The sequence below is a fragment of the Fomitiporia mediterranea genome (assembly GCF_000271605.1).
Source record: "Fomitiporia mediterranea MF3/22 unplaced genomic scaffold FOMMEscaffold_2, whole genome shotgun sequence".
Taxonomy (NCBI): Eukaryota; Fungi; Basidiomycota; class Agaricomycetes; order Hymenochaetales; family Hymenochaetaceae; genus Fomitiporia; species Fomitiporia mediterranea.
This window is the reverse complement of record NW_006760387.1, coordinates 3,035,262-3,057,681: the sequence shown is the minus strand read 5'-3', so window position 1 is coordinate 3,057,681 and position 22,420 is coordinate 3,035,262. Positions and strand designations below refer to the sequence as shown.

Genomic DNA, 22,420 nt, shown 5'->3' with positions numbered 1-22,420 from the left:
GCGGCGTTGGGGATCATTCAATAATCTGTATACCGCGGTCGTCAGGCTTCGTCGCACATAGCGTGCTTTAAAATAACAATGTTTCATGCATGTCTCTGTCCCATCTCGCTCTCGGACACGGTGGTGAACTACCTCTTGACTCGGATCCAATAGTCCTTAATCGTTATCTGTCGCCAGTCTGCTATGGATTCGCTTTTCACTCAAGACGATCAGGCTCCAGTCACTCCGTTCAGTAGCTATACGCCGCGTGTCGCAATCGTCACGGGCGGTGCACAGGGTCTAGGATATGCTATTTCTAACAGACTCGCTGACGATGGAATCGATATCGCAGTTAATGATATCGCATCTAAGCAAGACTAGATCAACTCTGTTGTCGAGGAATTGCGTAAGAAAGGTCGGCGTGCGATTGCCGTTCCAGGAGACGTATCCTCAGAAACAGACGTAATCGCCATTATTGAGAAGACCGTGAAGGAGTGTCGATATTGTAAGCCGTTAGTTTCAGGTCCAAGTGCAGAACTGACTTGAGAGCAGATGGTTGCGAATGCAGGAATTGCACGGCTTTGTAGCTTCCTTCAGAGTAAGCCTTGATTCTAATGAAGAGTCGATTGAGCTATATCAGTCATCCGTAGCAAGCGTCGATACTTATGACAGTGTCCTTGGAATTAATGCTCGCGGCGCTTTTATGTGCTTTAAATGTGCCGCGCTGCAGATGATAAAGCAAGGACGTGGCGGAAGACTCATCGGTGGGCACATATTTCAACAACATAACTAGGTAGCTAACGATCGGTAAAAGCCGCGAGCTCCATCATGGGCAAACAAGGTTATAGTATAGTTCTTTACGCACGTAATCGTTGCTGATTGCTTGAATATAGGTTCACAAAATTTGACAGCTTATTGTGCCTCTAGGTTCGCTGTCCGTGGGATTGTGCAGACCGCAGGTGAGTGGTATCTTCAGCTGTACAACAAAATGTAGCACATATTTATACGCCCTGTGATTGATTTAGCTATTGAATTACGCAGACACGGTATTACGGTGAATGCGTATGCTCCTGGACGTATCCCGACAGGAATATGTTCGTGACTTCTTTCAAAAGCATAAATACACTGTGTGCGTGGCGAAATACTTATAGAAATATCAAGCGACTGGAGTGGTTGTGGATACTAAGCAGGTCAGTCTCACCCGTTTTCTTGGAAGAGAACTCGTCCTATGGATTGATGCTTACTTTCGGGTATTCCTGGATTGTGCTATTTCCAACGTGATTTGGTACTCGGTCTGCTTGCCAATGCTCCTAATGGAGAGCCGGAGAACATTGCTAGTCTCGTATCGTACTTGGCGAAGCCCGAGTCTCACTTCATAAACGGTAATGCAAAATTGCATCCTCACAGACCGTCTCGATTGGGACTAACTGCTGTTTTTATATAGGGCAAGCCATTACCGCTGATGGAGGTTTCCGCTTCGATTGAATACTTTTGTCAAGGAAAAAGAGAGAAATAGGATGCATGTATGCCGAAACTATCCGTCGAAATCGCAGGTGCTGTTGATACACTCTTCCGTAGAATCGGATTTACGTGAATATATGCTCTGCTGACTGTGGCTTAATTTCTCACCATTGGACTTGGATAAGCCATTCCTTGATTGTTGGGGTCAAGGTTTCCAGTCACGGTCCTGGATTATGGCGCAGTGCGCGCCCTCCGGTGAATAGGTGAACGAATGCAGCAATGGACAAAACAAATCTCCGAATTCCATTCGCATAGTTGCGTGTATTGTCAGGACAACACGGATCCATAAACTTTCCTCATATCTATTAATGCGCTGATATGCGGAAAACTAGCGTATTCGATCTGATCGTGCGTGCCTTCAGCGTCATTTAAGACCTTAAATATGGTTCTCGTTCAATCTTATCATCCAGGTCTATGTATCATGACATGATGCTGACGGCTACACGGTTCCCTCGATCTTCCTTGATATTTATCTCGGCTCGTGGAACTGCTTCGTTGACTTCACCTTTGTTTTTCCCCACCTTTCTCTATTGCAAGCTCAAGATTGAACCGCTCCATTCAAGACGATCATGCACTAGTTACTCCGTTCAGTGACTATACTCCACGTGTTGCAATTGTTCCTGGTGCCGCACAGGCTATTGGATGTGCCATTACTCACAGACTCGCTGATGATGGCATCGACGTGGCTGTTAATGATCTTGCTTTGAAGCAAGATCAGATCAAACTGTTGTCGAAGACTTGCACAAGAAAGGGCGGCGTGCAATTAGTGCTCCAGGAGACGTGTCCTCAGAGGCAGACGTGATCGCTATCATTGAGAAGACCGTGCAGGAGCTAGGAAGTGTGGACATTGTAAGCTTTTGATTCCTTCTCAGTAAGGTTACAATCTCTAACGAAACTCAATTAATCGCTTTTAGCAAGCGTTGAAAGTTATGACAACATCCTTGAGGTCAATGCACGTGGTACCTTCTTGTGCTTCAAGTATGCCGCGTTACAGATGACAAAGCAAGGTCGGGGCGGAAGATTGATCGGTTGGTCTCCTTTCAACCAATGGTTCTGCTATAATCTAACCGTTAGACTTCACAAAGCTGCAAATTCTGAAGTGGGAAACAAAGTTATTAATACCTTAAAATTCTCCTAGATTAGATTATCTAACTAATGACCCGCAGCATCGCAGAATTTGGTTGCGTATTCGGTATTTAAAATCGCTGTGCGGTGAATCGTGCAGACTGCCTGTAAGATTTCTGTGTGATCCATCATGAATTCTTCGAACACTAAGAGAAGGACTGTGCTTTGACATTGGTCGTAATTGTATTAGGCATCGAGTTGAAGAGGTATGGAATTACAGTAAATGGGTATTCACCTGGAGCTGTTTGTACGAGCATGGGTATGTCTATCGTTTCGTCTTACTCTCATATACGATAAGAATGTTGACGAAGACAAATAAGATACTGGAATCTCCGATCCCAGGCAGGTCAAGCTTACAGTTCTTTTCGACTTCGATTCCTCTGAATCATGTTTACTTCCAGTATGTACCTGCGATGGGCCCGCTTGCAGGTTGCCCTCTGGGAGAGCTCGAGAATATTGCGAACCTGGTGTCGTACCCAGCGAAACCGGAATCTTTCTTCGTTAACAGTACACTTACTCCATAATCTTAGACCGCTCGGATTTCCTTGACGATGCTTACACTGTTGTTTCAGGGCAAACAATCGGTGCTGATGGAGGCTATCGTTTTGATTGAAGGCTCAAACATTAGCTCAGTGTACTTTAGACAGATTTTTACTAAACAATATACATTTGATGAGGGAAATATATAAGATACGGTGTGCGTGTACGTGCTTATTTTGGAATAAGATATTGCGATAATTTTAGGTTGTTCACACTTATAGATCCGCCGGAACTGATTGAAGGCTGATAAGTCAATCTTCTCGCCGCGATAACCCATTATCTTCCAGGTCGGCTCAAAAGTAGACATTGAGACTTACACCAGTAAAGTATACTTGAAGTAAGTGTGGCATTTGCTATACTTTCGTTAAGTATTGAGGCAGATGCCGAAGTACTAGTAGCACTGACGTATTTTCTCCGTCTACGGAGTGATGGTACTAGTGCACATAACCAACCAAGCTGTAACGTGAATGATATCGATACTGAAGTTTGAATATTTTTTTAACTGACAGGTCGTAGATGGATCACCAATCCCGACTATGATTTACAACTTTTCCGTCGTTACGGCAGGTATTGACCTTGACTCAGACACGCTCACAACGCTTGCTGCACATCCGAACATTGTCGGAACGAAGCTGTCCTGCGGAAATGTTGGCAAGCTCACTCACCTCACTTCATCCTTCCGTAAATCCGAGTTTGCTGTGTTCCCAGGAACCTCCGACGTATTCGTTCCTTCGCTTCTTGTCGGAGGTGCAGGAGTTATCGGCGCCAGCGTTAACATCCTCCCCAAAGTACACGCTGAAGTTTATAGGTTATGGAGGGAAGGAAAGACGGACGAGGCATTGAAGTTACAATATTTACTTGCTCATGGTGATTGGGCAGTAAAGCGAATCGGTGGGATTGCTGCATTGAAGGCGATTATAGTCAAGGAATTTGGATGTGGGTCAGGTAGAGTGAGAGGTCCTCTTGTTCCCGTGTCAGCGGAAAAGGTGGATGCTCTTCAGCAAACTAGGCTCCCAGAGTTATTAGCACTGGAGAAGTCGTTGTAGTAATGATATAAATTGGGATTCAGGAAGCTGTGTATTGATTTTATGAACAATTGAGAATTAAGTAAGGACACAATGGAGTCGCTGCCTACAAATCAGGTAAGTTAGATTGTTATGCATGATGTAATCTGTCAACACGTGTGTGAATTTCATCGAGGGTGAACCTGCTGGTGATTATAACGCGATGTCCTGCCTTTTCGAGTATCCATACTTTGAGTATACTTTCCTCTGTCCTGTAGGCTCAAAAGCGCGTCTGTGCAAGCCCATTATGCATCCCCAAGCCACACTCGACTTTGCGAACCCGAACGCTCTACACTATGCCTCCGATCCGTGAGCATGCTTATGGCGAAATGACCTTTGTCCATCACATAGGTAGGTGTTCTTTTCTGTGTGAGCCTTTGCAACGGTTCTTAAGTACAGTATAGGCACAATGAATTCTCGTAGCTATGGAGACCACTCAAGCTCTTCGGATTATGTGCATCAATCACCAGACATTGCTCCTGAGCGATCCACGATCCTGCCGACCTCAAAGAAACGTCGTTCACCCAATGCATTCATCCTGTTTCGGTCGCATTTCATCGCAACCGGGCAGGTTCCTCCAGGTATGGTTCACCAAAACGATGTATCTCGCCATGTTGCGGAAGTATGGAAATCGCAGTTGACACCGTCGGATCGTGCGGTATTCTTCAAGAAGGCACAGGAGGAGAAGGTCCGGTTTGATGTTGAGGGACCCAAGGTGCCTGCAAAGAAGAGGAGAAGCAGGGCAAAAAAGACGTGCCAATCGAGTCTACCAAAATCAACCGCACTTCCTTACCTTCCACGAAGCCTCACTTCCCCCGTGGACACGGTGTTCGATGCAACAGACATGTCTCCTTCAACGTCGAGTGCGATGCACCTGTCGCCGCAGAGCTGTTCTTCACCGACCATTTATACTCCCGTCACAGTAAGTCGTGATGGTTTGACTACGGCGTGCCAGTTCACTTAAGTGATCCACAGCCCAGTGATGCATCGGTCCCATTCCCCGCACCGCAGTCGATGTATGCTATTCCTCCCGATTTGTTCAACTGGGATTTCCCGGTGGACAATAATACCATGAGTACGGACAAACTAGGGCTGCCTATGTTCTTCAACGCTGAGCCAGCGACCGCGTGTCCCGCCACGGGGTATTACTTCGACGACAGTGTGCCTCTCACTGGCCTGGATTTCAATGCGCTGCAGCTTGACTTTACGTTCCCGATGTCAGGCTTAAATATGTCGTTTCTCGATCCTGAATCCTCTAACTTCCTTTTTCCCTCGTCCTTCGAGAACCCCTTTTACAACTCCGCTTGTGATCCCCGTGCCTAAATCGCATCAGCCCTCCTCACCTCCACATGCTTTGCACGTCTGTCAATTACGCTTGTATTCTCTGCTATAAATGTGCTGTTCGCCCCAAATTCTGAACCCCTTGACAAATCGAAACTGATATTATCTACGGAATTTTACTTGCTGCCCTTCGGTTTCTCATGCAACTCTGGACTATGAATTTAACGCGTAGGTGTCAATACCTTTCCCAGTGTTCATAATTTAAGATGGCGTCGATTTTGCCAAAGGCGAAATTTCCGAAAATGCGTAGAATGATGTAGCTCTGCGGCCTCTGCTGTGTTGACAGTCGCGAGGTGTCACAATCATATGATGTGACTAAATAGCAAAGAGACCTTTGGATTGCACTCGAATTTCAAGCCTTTCACAGCTGTCTCTCCGCTGCCCATGATAAAAACGCCCTTATATTTAAAAAAAATCTCGACGGAAACCTGGCTGAGAACAGATATGGATCTGATTAGTCAGTATTGCTGTCCACAGACTACGTGACGATCCATGGAATCGCCGGTAGAGTGCAAAAGGTCTCTCTCCTTCACTCCTTTCATGAGATGTAGTTATGAACTACAAAGCTGATTCAACGAAGAGTTCTGCGCATATTATTATCTGAATGGAAAAACGTTACATATGGTGATAAACCCACAACCCGACTCAGATAAAGTGGGGTCTGGCTGATCAATAGAACCGAAGCCGTCCACTTCGGACCGAATTGACTTCTATATCTTTGCCTCATGACGCGTCCTGGCGGCGAGGGTGGTATGTGCAGCCACCCATGGGTACAATTACAAAGCACTATGAAAGGTGAGACTCAGTAGAATCCATAGTATTTAAAGTGCTAAAAGAGATGCTAGTCGCTCATGTGCTCAAGCAGCATCTCTCTCTCAAAGAGCATTACTTTTGATACTCTACTTGTAATGGCGGATAAATCCAAACCAGCAGTCCCGTTCAGTAGCTATGTGCCAAAAGTCGCAATAGTTACTGGTGGTGCTCAGGGACTTGGACTTGCTATCGCCTACAGACTCGCTGATGATGGCATTAACATCGCAATTAACGACATACACTCGAAAGAAGCACAAATCGATGCTGCTGCTCAAGAGATCCGCAAGAAAGGACGGCGTGCAATAGCCGTGGCCGGAGACGTGTCTTCCGAAGCGGACGTGATTAGCATGATAGAAAGAACGGTAAATGAACTAGGAAGTTTAGATATCGTGAGTAAAAACTTCACCTTACTCGCTCTGACAATGGCTTATCCATTGTAAAGATGGTTGCGAATGCGGGAATTGTTGCAATCAAGTCGGTCTTCGAGAGTAAGGCCTTATACATTTTGTTCTTCTGCTAGTTTACTGACAGGCTTTCACTGTTAGCTACTCTTGAACTTTTCGAGACTATCCACGCTGTCAATACACGAGGTGTCTTCTTGTGTCTAAAGCATGCTGCAATACAGATGGTCAAGCAGGGTCGCGGTGGAAGACTAATAGGTTCGCTTACAAGTCCAAGCTCTTTTCTGTCGTATCTCACTCGATCGTATTTCTTTGAAGCCGCGAGCTCGATGGCAGGAAAGCAAGGTAACCTTGCATCTAAACCCTCCATACAAGTCTGACGGACCCGTGCTAGGGTACTCTGGAAACTCGGCTTATTCGGCTTCAAAGTTTGCTGTACGCGGTATGACACAGTCTATGTGTGCGTTTGCTACCTTCATTTAAATATCATACCAAGTAACCCTTTCTCTCTCCAATTAGCAAAGGAGTTGAGTGAATACGGCATCACAGTCAATACGTATGCTCCCGGAGCTATTCGGACAAATATGTGTGAGCATTACGACCCATGAAGCACAAGTATTCATATTGATATAGACATCTGCACCAAGTACACGAGAACAAAGTATCTGAAGATGTAATTAAAATGGCAAGGCGTTCTCTATACATTTGAAGTCTAATTGCTTTCTGAGCTGATTATTTCATTCCAGATTACCGAACGTTTGCCACATGGAAACCCCGAAGACGTAGCTAGTCTCGTTTCGTACCTTGCTAAACCGGAATCATACTTCATAAATGGTATGTTCTAGTTTGATTCGTACCCTACTAGAATATAATCTGGTATCTCTCAGGGCAAAGCGTAACAATCGATGGAGGAGCAACACATTTCGACTAAGTACATATAAGGAACAGTTGTCAAAGAAAACTGCATATACAAAGTTGTCAATAAGAGTCAATTCTGATCCCTCACTGCGAGCTTAGGTACCATTGGTAACTTGCATGTTGTCTGCAAATGAAGTCGATTGTAGTAGTCACCCGTTCAACCGTTATCCCCATTCTTTTTTTTATTGACGGATTTTATAATTTATGATGCATAATTGCAAGAGCATGCAGATAGGATGGAACGTAAACCCGGCAGAGGCACATCAATATCATCTGACCGCATCTCGAAGATAAGAAGTTGACCGATCATACATCTTACGCTTAGGAAATGGTTCTATTCAATATACTGTAGGTATTCCTTAGCAAGTTTCCCATGGTGAATGCATATTTGGTCATTCATGCGTTATCTAGGTTCAAACGCCTGCATTCAATCGACGCGGAGCGTCGGCTTTAGTTTAAGTTTGAACATTTCAGTAACTGTGCAACATGCATATGAGTCTTATGACTCCCATGACGCCGCTGATCTCGACTTGCTGGATTTGTACAGCTAACTCAGTTTCAATGTTTCTGGAGCTGCTGAATCGGTATTCGTTTGTTCCCGTTTAAACTGGCCGTCAATAGCTAGCGATCAGCTGAGGATAAATTGTCTTCAGCTTTTCTAAGGTGGCTATAGACGGTCTACATACATGATGTCACGGCCATGTATAATCTCTTCTCTGCAGAAGCAAGCCGAAGAAGGATCGGGAATAGCGTCTCTTTGGTTGCTCGTCAAATCACATTGAATTATCGGACCTTAGTCCTGGTCACTTGGCCTTGTTAAGTATGGCAACCGAGCTTCTTTACTCCTGATGATAACTCTCGGGCTACAGTGCACCGGTTGTACCGATGGGGTACTCCAAGTGATACAGGTTGGCTTCTAGATTATGATATATATATCGTTGACTCTGCGTCCTTAGTCCAGTAGGAACGACGCTCATTTTCCTCTGAAATGACGGAGCCACTCGTCCCAGACGTTCCATTCACCAGCTACACACCGCGAGTTGCAATCGTCACTGGAGGTACTCAGGGTATCGGCTATGCTATTGCAAACAGGCTCGCGGACGACGGGATTAATATTGCTGTAAACGATATCCCCTCAAAGCAACCACAGATCGACGCAGTGGTAGAAGAAATTAAAAAGAAAAGCCGTCGGGCCATCGCCGTACCAGGAGATGTATGCTCCGAAGCGGACGTCATTTCCATTGTTGAGAAAGTAGTAAGTGAACTAGGAAGTGTCGATATTGTAAGGAGTTTCTTTCATACGCTCTAGGGACCGCTTCTGATCCATGCAAAGATGGTTGCGAATGCAGGAATTGCCATGCATAAATCCATCCTTGATAGTACTGTGTTCTAATAGCAAAAGTGATTTGCAATGCGCCTGATTTTGCTGTTAGCCACACTCGAGAACTTTGAGGCTATCCATGCCGTCAACAATCGTGGCGTCTTCTTATGTCTTAAATATGCTGCAGCACAGATGGTTAAGCAGGGTCGAGGCGGAAGGCTGATAGGTCTGTCTCCTAACTTTGTCCGATTTCTTAGATGCAGCCTTCACAAGACATCCAAATGTAGCCGCAAGCTCGGTAGTGGGAAAGATGGGTCTGTAATTTCCGCCAATCTAATGTCTACCTCTACCTCTACTGATTCTTTCGTCTCAGGAAGTCTGGGTTTAACGGCTTACTCCGCTTCAAAATTCGCAGTTCGAGGACTAACGCAATCTGCCTGTATGCTACTATTCATAACGTACATTTTTTTCTCGGCAGCCTGATCTCTGTCTGTCCGCTAGCTGCTGACCTACGCAAATACGGAATAACGGTCAATACGTATGCACCTGGAATCATCCGCACTGCCATGTGTGGGTTGACCAGTATTATTTCTGTTGATTCCTGATCCTAATAACAACTATGCTTCATCAAGTCGCTGGATCCGATGAAGGGTCCATTAAATCGGTAATTCATCCTTCTCGATCCACATGATGTGTCCGATCCTCCTAATTCATCATGTCCTCCTTTCTCCAGATGTCTGCGAACCCGGTAGTCGGCGAGGCCGAGACAGTCGCTAGTCTTGTCTCGTACTATGCTAAACCTGAATCCTACTTCATAAACGGTATTTATCTCAATTAAGCGTCACCTTGAACAACCCTGAGCTCTTGTCTTGTAGGTCAATGTGTTACTCTTGATGGAGGATCCATTCGTTACGACTGAAAGTATGGCCTTCGAGGTAGAAATTGGATATGGCCATGAAATTAATATATTTATAATGCAATGATGGAATTTTCTGAGTTCTGGCGTTTCTCGCAACAGCAGAGTTTATTTGTTGACTGTCAGTTCTGTCTCTGAGATGAAGCAAATTAGAACCATTGACTGTATGTTATTATCTTTCTGAATGCGGAGCAACCGTTACTAAGTCAGTAAGGGCGTTTAAAAGACTTCAAAAATAATTAAGACCGACAGAATTACATGGAACAGGGAAATCCACTGTTATTTGTTGTATTCAAGCAAATATGCAGCTTGAGTAATAGCTACTCACTAGGGCTTATTAATTCAAGACGCCGCTTACACTCTAGTTGGATAAAGTTAACTATCACCTCATTGCAATTGGTAATTCCTTCAAGTTGAAGGCAAGATTTGGATACGCAAATAAAGAATACTAACTACTACACATTAGAGTAAATAAGACCTCTGAAAGCGTTGGATTGGTATTATGCAAGTTCATAACACAAGTAACATATCTTTGAGCCGGGAATAAACTAGAAGAGATCATGTCCAATACCCGAGGAGGCCAGAGTTCGCTAGTGTCCAAAACACCACAATCTAGTGCAACAGTCTGACCGAGTTGAATATGGAAATTATCGCCACTCGGAGCTTCTGCCGACAATCCGGGACCTTACTATGCCCCAATGATACTGCAATAGTTTCGAGGGTGAGTTTCGACGTATCACCTTGTTTTGTCCAAGTTCATGTATGGCTTCCCGTCCATCGCAGACGGAAGTCTTCCACTCAAAAACAAATATTCCAAAGAGCATTCTTATTGGTATCTGAGCCAAGGATTCGAGAATGACGCCTTTGCCCTTGCAGGGCTTCACGGATCAAAGTACACAGACTCCGAGTCGCATCCAGGGCGATGACCAGAAAAGCTGATCAATTAGATCAATTACAACCCTTTGAGAATTAGAATTTTTGGTCCTTTGCTTTGAATCGCAAGAAGGCCGGTTCTCTCGCACGTCCACAGACTAATAATTGGTACTGCAAATTGAAGTGTTCCTGATCGTCTCAGCAAGACGTCAAACAAATATCAAGCGCCCATCAGGACTTCGTATAGTGTCATGAACAAGTCCTACCCCCCATCAAGTTCTAGTTCTCACATTAATTCTACCTTTTGCGAATCCGAATCCCCAATGTCCCTTAGTCTTTGAGTATAAGCTGTGCTGCCTCAGACAATCTATTTAATGCGCCTTCGCCCTGTTCTTGGGCCCCAGTATTCTTGCCACTTCGTTCAAGACTCAACAGCAATATTCCTCGATGTCAACTGTACCTTTCACTAGCTATACCCCACGAGTCGCCATTATTACTGGTGGAGCTCAAGGAATTGGATACGCTATCTCTCAAAGACTTGCAGATGATGGTATCGATGTTGCGGTCAATGACATAGCTGCAAAACAAAAAGAGATTGATGCTGTTGTTGAAGAGATACGAAAGAAAGGTCGACGTGCAATTGCCATTCCTGGAGACGTGTCTTCTGAGGCAGATGTAATCTCCATGGTCGAGACGGCCATACGCGAGCTTGGAAGCATTGACATTGCGAGTACTATCATGCCGCCTTTTATCTGAACGGACTCACAGGGACAATACAGATGGTCGCAAACGCTGGTATTGCGCCGCTTCGCCCGCTCGTCGAGAGTAAGCCCCAAAATTCCGTTTGACGCCAATGATATTGATTCCGACAACAGCCCCCGTTGAAATGTTTGATTCCGCTATTGCCGTGAATGCCCGAGGTGCCTTCTTGTGCTTCAAACACGCGGCTCGGCAAATGATAAAGCAAGGTCGTGGAGGAAGGATGATTGGTACGCTGTGTTAACCCATGATCACTGTAACGAAGAATTGGCCTCACTCGTCTATGAAGCTGCATCCTCGGTAGCAGGCAAGCAAGGTATGTAATGGGTGCTGCCCGTAATTGTTTGTTCTGCGTATAACCGGTGTCATTAGGAGGGAACAGCATAGTGTCGTACTCCGCTTCTAAGTTTGCTATTCGAGGCATCGCGCAATCTGCTTGTGAGTAGCTCGTCAAGTTCACAGCGCTTTCCCTACCCATTTTCTTCATCCACATAATGCTCTCTATCTGTTTAGCTACCGAATTACACGATTATGGCATCACAGTTAACACATACGCGCCCGGAGGCATTCGCACGCCAATGCGTACGGTTTATATCTTGCTAAGCATCAGCGTATATACTGACAGCTGATGATACTTATTTGAAGTCCTTGCTGCCGGAGAAGAGGCTGTCAGAAGGGTAAGGACTCAGAAAGAAAGAGACGTTCTTTTGTGATGTTGCTCACCGTAAATGTCCAGGTTTCTGCAACTGCTCAAATAGGAGTACCCGAGTGCATTGCAAGTATCGTATCATACCTTGCGAAGCCTGAGTCATATTTCGTGAATGGTAAATATTTTTCATATTATTTATTTAAAGCGACTTACGATAGTCTATTCTTCAGGGCAAAGCATCACCGTTGATGGAGGAACAACACGTTTTGATTAAGAACTACCAGCCGTTAGGGAAGACCAAGAAGAAACGGTTGAGGCTGGAGATGCTCTCATTTAGTCGTTCGTTTTCTGTTAATAATACAGCATCTTCATTTGCTTTCTCGTTTGCTATGCCACCATGTTGATATTAAAACGGCACCAAGTATTTACGGAGTTCTGCAAGTCATTGGGTCCGCTAGCTTCTCTGTCTCGACTCTCAATGTCTGTGCAGTGTGACGAACAGATAGGTGTCTAAGGTAGCATTTGCACGTCAGTTGAAAGTGGTACTTGGCGTCATGTGACCGTGTAAAACCTTTGCCGCGTGCCGGTAACCCCTGATTCTCTGGAACGCGTCTTATTCTCTCTTACATCCACTAACACTAAACGTTCCAGGTATCTGGCTGGCTGCTGGCTTAGATGATTTAAGTATAAAGCGTTGCGAGCCATTCCATATTGACCCCCTTGTTGCATGCAGCACGTTCCATATCAGTGCCTAACGCGCCACAAGCTAACCTAGACAGTCTTCTTCAAAAAGGTCGGTTAAAGGCGCAACAGTTGGATTAGGAGTTCTTGGACTTGATGCTTGGTCTATGACATAAAATCTCCATACTCTACGACTCTTTTGTTTGATAACCCTCGAAACCGCCCAAATGTCTTTATAAATATGGGACGAAGACGCTCTTGTCAAGCCCATTTTTCGTTTCTTCTATCTCTTTATGATGAATTCGACTGCGCAAGTCCCGTTTGCTAGCTACGTACCAAAGGTCGCAATCGTCACCGGAAGCGCACAGGGGATTGGCTTTGCCATTGCTCACAGACTCGCAGATGATGGCCTTGATGTCGCCGTCAATGATGTACCTGCAAAGCAGAAAGAGCTAGATTCCATCGTTGAAGAGATTCGCAAGAAAGGCCAGCGTGCAATTGCTGTTCCGGGTGACATTTCCTCTGAATCAGACGTTGCTTCAATTGTCGAGACTGCGGTCCGTGATCTCGGGGGTGTAGACGTCGTTAGTAACGATCATAGTGATACATAATTTGTATCTGATCCTGTTAAGCAGATGGTTGCAAATGCAGGGATATTCCTCGCTGGTGGCTTTCTTGAACGTAGGTCTCGATTTGTCGGTCTCAATGTGTATGGGTCAATGAATGGTTTCACTGCATTAGTGCCCATTGAAAAGCTAGATGCCACTCATGCGGTCAATGTTCGTGGAACTTTTCTCTGCCTCAAGTACGCGGCACTGCAAATGGTGAAGCAGGGGCGCGGAGGAAGATTGATAGGTTTGTTCGATCTGGTTTGAAAATTGGAACTGATCTTCACGCTGGCGCTCCTTTTAAGCTGCAAGTTCAGCTTCTGGAAAGCAAGGTAATCAGATTATGAGCTATTGCAACCTCTTTGTAGCGCTTACCAAGGTACGAAGGTGGACAAAATATAACAGCGTACGCGGCTTCAAAGTTCGCAATACGCGGTATCACGCAATCTGCCTGTAAGCCACTGTTATAAACCTCGACATCAATCATCCTTGCCTGTACTGAACCTCGGTTTACTGCATGAAGCCGTTGATCTACGCCAATATGGAATTACGGTTAATACGTATGCGCCTGGAGCCATCCGTACGCCTATGTGTAAGTTGTTTATTCTTTCTCGCCTTTGAGCTGTTCTTGATGATGTGCGATGTTCTCAAGCTATGGGTGCGCTTGAAGCAATGCCTAGTATTCAGAAGGTTGGCCGACCTCCATGAATAATGTATAGAGCTCTGTATCTTACCATTCACCATCTAGATTATGGATAGCAATACATCGGCAGAGCCTGAGGTAATTGCCAGTTTGGTCTCTTACCTTGTAAAACCAGAATCGTATTTCTTGAACGGTTTGTTATCCGATTGCACAAAATGCGCTCTAATAATAACGGTTGTTTTCTCTATACAGGACAAAGCATAACCGTTGACGGAGGATACTTCCGTTTTGATTGAAGTATCTAATTCTATGGATAATGGCGCGGAACATCCTTATCTTTATGCAGACTGTATGAATATTTTGACCTCATATTTATCTTGGAGCTTCAAGCCGGTGAATATTTACTATCTACTGTTAATATCTCGAGTTCCGTGAGTGTGATTGACTGATGGCCGTTACCTGGAGCGTCTCAATATACCCAGGACAAGCATGGTTCCCTGAGTGATATCCGGTATGGAACCTGCAATACGCAGGCAAAGCTGATCCAGTGAGTTGAGGACTGCAGGGATGTACTAGACGCATTCAGAAAGCAAGCCACTTGCTTGAGTCGTGCAGTGGGTCGATACAGAGTAAGTGTCACTGTAATGGGTTATCCGAAGTCACGTGCATTTCTACAGCTTTAATAAGATACGCGTCTGATAAACTCGACAAGCTAGTCACGTCACGGTCACAACCCTCGCTTACCAAATTAGGAAGGACCCTTACGGCGAAATTTCAGAGTGTAACTTCAACTTGAAGTTTTGCCTCAGCCAAAGATGATTCTATATAATACAGAGAAGAGAATCTTGCCTATTTTCAGATAGAGTTAAATATTACAACAATAAAATATTTGACCATTACAGTCTGTATCTATAATTTTGTAGCTTTATCAAGATTATTACACCATCCGATCATTATGACAAATACTATATATTATAAATATTATTATGTAATATACATATATAGCAATTATTTGTCATATATCCTTATCTAATGGTGGCGAAATCTGAAAGAAAAAATTAAAAAATTTACCAGACTGCTGGAAAAGTATAATTACAGCATTTAGAGCAAAAAACATAGTTTGCAAAATAACTCAGCCAATATTCACTTTTAAGAAATTCTGTTCCATCATTTTGTAGAGAAGGCTTAATACAACAAATTGATGGTGCTACTTTTTGAGTTTTGGGTCTCTGGATGGACGAGTTTCGTGCTCATTGTGGAGGCTGCATTAGGAAGGTAAGGTTACATCACGTGAGTCACGCAGCTTGTCGAGTTTATCAGACGCGTATCTTACTTCATGCCTTCAGCCTTCTGTTGGACCACTTGTCTTTGTTTCACTCGTTGGAGTCTATTTGGCCGAATCCTGGCTTTGTAAATTTGCGGCTGATCTGGTCTATGTGATCTTGATTCGGTTTTCATCAGATTCTATCATGTTCAGGGTGGCTGATAACCTGGGACTTCGGGAAGGCTATGACGTGAAATTGACTTACTGCTCACAAGCGCGTACTACTTAAGCCCAAAGGTCTATAAGTACGCCTCTGGAGCTTTGGGACGAAGGTCGCGCTTGCTGAACCCGCTTCCATCTGCTCGCAATGAGTTCAGTCTCGCAGGTCCCGTTCGATAGCTACGTGCCGAAGGTTGCAATCATCACAGGCCGTGCACAGGGAATTGGTTATGCCATCACTCATAGATTAGCGGATGACGGCTTTGACGTCGCCGTCAACGATATACACGCAAAACAGAAAGAGATAGACACCATTGTCGAAGAGGTTCGCAAGAAAGGCCGACGTGCAATTGCCGTCCCAGGTGATGTATCCTCTGAAACGGACGTCGCCGTTCTAGTCGAGAATACGGTCCGCGACCTGGGGAGTGTAGACGTTGTTGGTAGTCATCATTGTAGTATCCAGCTAGTTTCTAATCCGTGATGCAGATGGTTGCAAATGCCGGGGTCATGCCTTTAGGTGGAATCCTTGAATGTAAGCTTTGATCTCTCGGTCCGGTGTGTTCGATCTCATAGCCGGTTCTTTTCTCTAGTGCCTATTGAGAAACTGGAAGCCACTCTCGCTATCAATGTCCGCGGAGTTTTCCTCTGTCTCAAGTATGCGGGTTTGCAAATGGTGAAGCAGGGACGTGGCGGATTGATAGGTCTGCTATATACCTTAGAGATGTTGCATTATTTGCTAACATAACTGTGACTTGTCAAGCCGCGACTTCGACGGCAGGCAAACAAGGTATAGAGAATTCATTATCGTTTTCCTCTTGGCGCCGCATGCTTACTTCCATTTAGGTGGGCCGAATATTGCAGCATATTCGGCTTCGAAATTTGCGGTTCGTGGTCTGGTGCAGTCTGCTTGTAAGTTTTTGCAATTACTACAGCATCGAATCTCGCGTGCTCATTTCCGCATCTTGATTCCTGTGCATTCATGTGCAATTAAGCAATTGATCTACGTAAATATGGAATCACGGTCAATGCATATGGGGGTCCGCTTTTCGGTTGTACGACGCGGTCGTTCCCACGGTTTCAAAGTAAGTGATCCATCAATTAGGTCAGCGTGCGGTGTGTCCGGCCTCTAGATACCTTGCTGTGAGAGTGTTTTCCACTCTCCACATGTAATTTAAAATAGTAAAATAATAATAATAATAATTTTGAGATAGTAAAGAAACTTTTTACAGAGGGAAATTAAAATTTATTAAAAATTGAGTGAGAAACATTAAAATTACACACAAAACTACTAATATCTTTGTGAATAATTTTTATAGCTAATTTCCTTCTGTAATTCTTCTTAGAATAGATTTACATGAATTATAATCAACTTTAGAAGTGTTAACCTTGATTGGATCTGTAGGAAGTAGAAGCAGAAGATTTACCTAATGATACAGTCTTGTGTGTCTGGACACAGCAGATTTCAATGTAGCCTGGAGGATTAAAATGACAGAATTTGCAATTTTAATTTGTACACCCACTGGTAATTCTCAAAAAAATAACTAAAATAAACTATATGAAACTAACTACTAAATAATAGCTATGGTAGCTTCAAGATCATGTAAAAAACAATTAAATAGAGTAAGAAATCACCTTTGCCTTAATACTTTAGGCCCTCTACCTCCTCCTGTGCCAGAATTGCACAGAACAAGGTCTACAGCCTGTTCAGCTGTAATGAAAGAGTTGGAAGACACAAGAAAGAGCTTAGAACACACAATGAAACTGCTTGAGTGTTGAGAAAAACTCACCTGTGATTATTTACAGGTGATTAGTAATCTCTACAAGTATGTTACTAAAAGCAGAGATAGTTCCAGTACTCTTACAAAAGTGGTCAGAAAACTGCACATCAAACTTAAAGAGAAGCAGGACTTACTAGTATTACTAGAATTGAAAGGATTTGGAAGGATTTGTAATGGCACATAATGAAGAAAACCAGACTTCACTGTAAAGTACACAGAGACTATGCCAGAAATGTAATCACATGACACAACTTCAAGAATGCATACAAATGATAATGACATATCAAATGTGCTAGGATTGACAAATTCACAAAACACAAAGTATACAAACAGAAAGAAACACAATACAAGTAGTAGCATATCAAATACTATTCAATCAACCATAACACTGACTACAACATATTATACATGAAGGAATAAAACACAAAAGGAAGGAAGCATTGTTCAAAATGCATATATACAAAATATATAACCTAATAATACATGAAGAATGCAAAGTAGTACAATTACATTTATTAATGAAGACACACCAAGATTACAAGGAAAATACAGTACAAATATTTGCCTTAATATAGAGTACTATTCAAGATGATAGAACACACAGTTACACTGTACTTACAACTAGTCATTACAAAGGACCAACAAAGTAGTACAATATTAAAGTAATATACAGAGATCACCACCTGATAATACTAGCAGGACACAAGCACCTTGGATCTATGGAACTCAGATCTGAAGACCCCTATGTACTCAACAAATGGTGTAAGGTAGGCAAGCCTTATACAAAGGTTATTATACTATACAGGTGCTTGATGACAGAGCCACCTGGAACTTGGAATTAATGGCACCAATCACAAAAAGGCTAATTAAACTTAGCCAAGGAAGAGAAGCACTCTCAAGGAATCAAACATGAAGGCTGTACAAGAAGCATGTGGTAAGAAAGATTCAACATTAATCCTTATTCTGAAACAGAAACAACCAACATCTCAAACATACAAAATCACTAATATGTGTCATAAAAACATATGGTGACATACTAAAAATACTGTAACATAACATACAGACCACCTAAGGAACAGAACCACTTAGCTCACAAAGAAATAGGAGGATAAAGTCTTAATTAAAGTAGTATAAAAAGAGCCTCATTTATTGTGTAAAGAGTATCATACTCAATAACAGTTTATTTAAGGACAGCTTGTGAACTAGCTGTAACAACATACTTGCTCTCTTATATAAAATCTTTACACAACAATACTACCTTCTTTACCTTGAAATCTAAACACATTGAACTACTCTTAGGGGCATTAACTCCTCCTCTACTAAGTGTAAGTACTATCAACACTCTTAGGGACATACTCCTAGTTAAGCAAAGACAGAGGCTATACTTGAGACTAGTAATTACATGGTTAAGGACCTGCCTATTGCCTGTGAACCTACAACAAGAGGTGTAATTCCTACACAGAAATATAGTTCATAACAACAGTTATTAAGTACAATCACTTCTTGTGTAAAGTATTATACTGTTGTAGCCTGTTTCAAATGATCTGCTAGAATGTAACAGTAATATGTTAAAACAAAAAGTATAAACTGGCTTCACAAAACAAACCAGAATATACTGAAACAACCATCTTTATAGTAGTATGTAGTAGTACAGACTATCAGCCTCTCTATCTAGTAGTAACTACAAGAGAGGGTCCTTACTACTATTAAGGACCATTCCTGAATCAATATACTGTAGGACTATTCTAATAGAGACTAGATTCCCACCTCTATCCCTAGTTACTATGTTACTTAGCTATGTAGGATTACCTGAGGAGACAACAGGAGGAATGGAACAACAAATAAGGAGACTCAAGCAGTAGTAGAGCCTGGAACACATGAATATACATTGAAACTTGGAAAGACACAGAGGATTGATAATTGACTGGCCAGGTGTGTCAGAAAATCACAAAATAGGAAAGCTATACAATATGCTTTATAGACTCAAAGGAGCACTTAAGGATGTAGAGCTAAAGTTGACACAATAAGGATACAAACACTAGTTAGAAAGCTAGAAGCAATTATAAGATCTAGAAGAAAAAGTAGTACTATATGGTCAGAAGGTTATAGAAAATATGACACAGTTTTGTGTTAATACTCAACAAGTAATACAGAACATGAGACTAGTCAAATGAATGCTAGAGAAATTTATGTCAGTAATGAACTCAAGAAATTTGACACTCATAACAGTAACCTTCAGACCAATGTTTCAAATGGATAAAGTTCTGAAACCAGTTCCTCTACTAGGGGAACCTATGGAAATGAATAGTATAGTATTGGAAACTATAGCTGAAGAAACAGTTACAGAACCTACAGTAGAAGTAACCTATAAAACAGCTACAGAAGAAACTAGGACATTCTTACAAGATTCATTAGTAGACACTTAATGGCTAATACAAATCCATTAGTATCTACATCCACCCAAACTGGTAACACACTGTCAACAGTATTAACATTAGTTGCTACTAATGTAGCAAAATTAAAATTAGCATATTATTATGGAAAACCAAATGAAGGATTTAACTCTTGGCTCAGTACAAACATGATCCAGCTGGAACTAAACAGAATAACAAACAAAACCAAACAAGCATATTATTTAGCATTATTACTCAAAGATACTGTATTTGATTAGATTCAAAGTTATGTACAAATCAAGGTAGAAAGTAATAGAACTATAACCAAACTGTAACCTCTAGTACTAGGCATGTTTTCAAACCTAGGAAAATTTATAGTGTTTCTAAAAAGCTATCAAACAGGCATGGTAAGAGATGAAGACACAGCTAACCTTTAGAAACTAGTAGGAATAAAATGCAAGGACTATTGTCTGGAAAACTTGTCAAACTTCCTACTTGAATTCTAAAGGCTAACCTTATTAGTACTAACAACCACATATCCTAATACAGCTAGGAAAGCAAAGTTTATATTGTCCCTACCAGATTCAGTCTACTATAGAATTATATTTGTAACAGATAAACTATACAAAGAAAGTCTTAGCTAGTAGATAATGAGAATTCAAAACTACCTCCATACAATAGAAGTACAAACTCTCATACACTCTACCAACTACAAACCAAAATATAAATAGGGAGACACTTTTGTTTATTACTCAACAATTTAAGGAAATCATAAAAATCCAGACATAATGGATATTGACATGCAAAGCTTTAACCTAAAACTGAAACAAAACTGGAAAAAACAAAAACCAAAAACAGATAGACAACCTTCAGCATCCACAAGATGTTACAATTGTAGACAACCAGGACACTAGGCTAGAGACTGTAGACTGCTGACTATTTATTTAAAAGACAGAAATAATGGAGGGAAACCACTACACTAAAAAGGACAGTGTTCAGCTAATCAAATTAGAAAGACAAACTTTAATGAACAATGTAATGTATACAGCTAATACATACATTACAATCATACAAAATGGACAGTAAACAGAGGTGATATACCTGGGAACAACTAGGGATACACTTACTAATACAAAGGACAACATTCAAAAGATTTGGACAATTCACCTTTTGTTCAAGACTACTAGTAATGGTTAGAACTAGAAAGGTCAAAGGAGAGTCTGGCCTACTAATGTAGGGAAGACATCCCCAAATAGTAATATGAATATATAACAGAACCTAATGGATACAAATGCTTACACTCATAGACTCAGGGAGTACTTGTTTAGTAATAGATAAATCATTTCAAAAAGGAAATGGATTTAAAGCTTAAAGATTGGACTGGTCTAGAACTGTCACTAATGCTAATAAATCAACCAATTCAAATGGAAAATTAACCTATACAATTAAGGTAACAATCCATACAGAGGTGAATAAATGGGAACAAATAATAGTTATTACAAATATAGTATCAGACAATGTAATACTAGGAATAGACTACCTATGTGCAAGGAACCTAAGAATCAATTGGAAAGGAGCTGAACTAGAACAGTAAGGAAGAACCATGAGAATTACAATTAAACAAATCAGAGTGTACTGAAAAAGGAAAAGAAAGCCTAAAAAGAAAAGAAGGCCTAAAAAAGAAGAGATTAAAGTACTAGTACCTAATGAGCACAGGGAACTGATCCCAGAAAGAAGTAGGCCCTAGACACAAGTAGTCATAGGAGTTAGAAGACTGAGGTCCAAAAGTAGAGAAAGTATACTTATACTAAAAAGGATACAAGAAGCAGAAGAAAAAACTATAACTTAACTAAGAAGACCTTGGGTACAAATATTAGGAGAAAATGATCTGGCAATATTAGTACCAGACAATTATGGTAATATACAACCTCTTAACTATCAACATAAACTGATAAAACCAACATCTATGAATGTCCCTATACATTTTTCTCTAACTATACCTACCATGCCTCTAGAACTGACTATTATTACTATACTCAAAAACAATGAAGACATGAATATTAAAAGTAACAACCAATTACAACAAGTTACAACAACTTACAACAAAGCTTCTACAAAATCCCAAATTTATAATCAAATGAAAATAAAAAATGAATGACAGAATATCTTCTAGAGAGAAAAACTGCCAAACAAAATCAAGGACTTTACTAATGTCTTTGACCTAGACAAGTTAAGACAATCACCAGAGTATACAATATGGAATATGCTTATTGACTTAGATCCAGAAAAGCTATTACCTAAAAGACAACCATCCATTCTATTAGCACCTGATGAAGAACAAGTAGTAGATGTCAGTAACAGTATAGAGGGGACCTAAAGGCTTAGCAAGGGGACCCAGGCTACAACTATCCTACACAACAGAAATACAGAATGTAAGCACTAGAACATAGTTGGAACTTGTAGAACAGGTAGAGAGAGAGAGTAAGACAAGAGTAGAGTATATAGAGTAAGCTTAAGAGTACAGGACTACCTAGAGTAGACAAGATCAAGACTATAGGACCAGTCTGATCTTGTATGCCTATATATACTAAACTATACAAGAGTACTCAGGGAG

At 42.0% G+C, this 22,420-nt stretch overlaps 8 protein-coding genes across 8 annotated transcripts; 7 read left to right on the top strand and 1 right to left on the bottom strand.

Moving 5' to 3' along the window:
• On the top strand, positions 1 to 1,169 carry FOMMEDRAFT_17275 (NAD-binding protein). The gene is made up of 7 exons (XM_007263006.1): positions 1 to 330; positions 361 to 465; positions 532 to 577; positions 630 to 743; positions 794 to 820; positions 873 to 938; positions 1,005 to 1,169. The coding sequence occupies exons 1-7, from the start codon at positions 184 to 186 to the stop codon at positions 1,079 to 1,081; spliced, it is 582 nt and encodes a 193-aa protein (XP_007263068.1). The 5' UTR covers positions 1 to 183; the 3' UTR covers positions 1,082 to 1,169.
• Positions 1,170 to 1,521: 352 nt separating this feature from the next.
• Positions 1,522 to 3,143, bottom strand: FOMMEDRAFT_17272 (uncharacterized protein). Its single transcript, XM_007263005.1, has 7 exons — positions 3,027 to 3,143; positions 2,946 to 2,967; positions 2,816 to 2,884; positions 2,667 to 2,732; positions 2,586 to 2,611; positions 2,415 to 2,528; positions 1,522 to 2,349 (listed from the first exon to the last, which is right to left on the bottom strand). The coding sequence occupies exons 3-6, from the start codon at positions 2,880 to 2,882 to the stop codon at positions 2,475 to 2,477; spliced, it is 213 nt and encodes a 70-aa protein (XP_007263067.1). The 5' UTR covers positions 2,883 to 2,884; positions 2,946 to 2,967; positions 3,027 to 3,143; the 3' UTR covers positions 1,522 to 2,349; positions 2,415 to 2,474.
• A 558-nt stretch (positions 3,144 to 3,701) lies between these two features.
• On the top strand, positions 3,702 to 5,552 carry FOMMEDRAFT_25984 (aldolase; the record flags this gene model as incomplete). Its single annotated transcript, XM_007263004.1, has 3 exons — positions 3,702 to 4,210; positions 4,653 to 5,151; positions 5,205 to 5,552. The coding sequence occupies 3 exons, from the start codon at positions 3,702 to 3,704 to the stop codon at positions 5,550 to 5,552; spliced, it is 1,356 nt and encodes a 451-aa protein (XP_007263066.1).
• A 774-nt stretch (positions 5,553 to 6,326) lies between these two features.
• FOMMEDRAFT_17270 (NAD-binding protein) lies at positions 6,327 to 7,874 on the top strand. The gene is made up of 10 exons (XM_007263003.1): positions 6,327 to 6,365; positions 6,416 to 6,772; positions 6,826 to 6,871; positions 6,929 to 7,042; positions 7,103 to 7,129; positions 7,179 to 7,244; positions 7,304 to 7,372; positions 7,432 to 7,469; positions 7,531 to 7,618; positions 7,672 to 7,874. The coding sequence occupies exons 2-10, from the start codon at positions 6,479 to 6,481 to the stop codon at positions 7,713 to 7,715; spliced, it is 786 nt and encodes a 261-aa protein (XP_007263065.1). The 5' UTR covers positions 6,327 to 6,365; positions 6,416 to 6,478; the 3' UTR covers positions 7,716 to 7,874.
• Positions 7,875 to 8,613: 739 nt separating this feature from the next.
• Positions 8,614 to 10,036, top strand: FOMMEDRAFT_102732 (NAD-binding protein). The gene is made up of 9 exons (XM_007263002.1): positions 8,614 to 8,984; positions 9,036 to 9,081; positions 9,136 to 9,249; positions 9,311 to 9,337; positions 9,397 to 9,462; positions 9,525 to 9,593; positions 9,656 to 9,687; positions 9,757 to 9,844; positions 9,899 to 10,036. Exons 1-9 carry the CDS (start codon positions 8,691 to 8,693, stop codon positions 9,940 to 9,942), a joined length of 780 nt encoding a protein of 259 aa, XP_007263064.1. The 5' UTR covers positions 8,614 to 8,690; the 3' UTR covers positions 9,943 to 10,036.
• Positions 10,037 to 11,259: 1,223 nt separating this feature from the next.
• Positions 11,260 to 12,624, top strand: FOMMEDRAFT_152116 (NAD-binding protein; the record flags this gene model as incomplete). The annotated part of the gene is made up of 9 exons (XM_007263001.1): positions 11,260 to 11,542; positions 11,581 to 11,637; positions 11,688 to 11,801; positions 11,861 to 11,887; positions 11,944 to 12,009; positions 12,085 to 12,153; positions 12,217 to 12,248; positions 12,308 to 12,388; positions 12,451 to 12,624. 9 exons carry the CDS (start codon positions 11,260 to 11,262, stop codon positions 12,622 to 12,624), a joined length of 903 nt encoding a protein of 300 aa, XP_007263063.1.
• A 573-nt stretch (positions 12,625 to 13,197) lies between these two features.
• Positions 13,198 to 14,130, top strand: FOMMEDRAFT_77164 (NAD-binding protein; the record flags this gene model as incomplete). The annotated part of the gene is made up of 6 exons (XM_007263000.1): positions 13,198 to 13,485; positions 13,537 to 13,582; positions 13,643 to 13,756; positions 13,815 to 13,841; positions 13,897 to 13,962; positions 14,033 to 14,130. 6 exons carry the CDS (start codon positions 13,198 to 13,200, stop codon positions 14,128 to 14,130), a joined length of 639 nt encoding a protein of 212 aa, XP_007263062.1.
• Positions 14,131 to 15,783: 1,653 nt separating this feature from the next.
• On the top strand, positions 15,784 to 16,725 carry FOMMEDRAFT_152114 (NAD-binding protein; the record flags this gene model as incomplete). Its single annotated transcript, XM_007262999.1, has 6 exons — positions 15,784 to 16,071; positions 16,122 to 16,167; positions 16,226 to 16,336; positions 16,396 to 16,422; positions 16,479 to 16,544; positions 16,628 to 16,725. 6 exons carry the CDS (start codon positions 15,784 to 15,786, stop codon positions 16,723 to 16,725), a joined length of 636 nt encoding a protein of 211 aa, XP_007263061.1.
• Between the last annotated feature and the right edge of the window lie 5,695 nt (positions 16,726 to 22,420).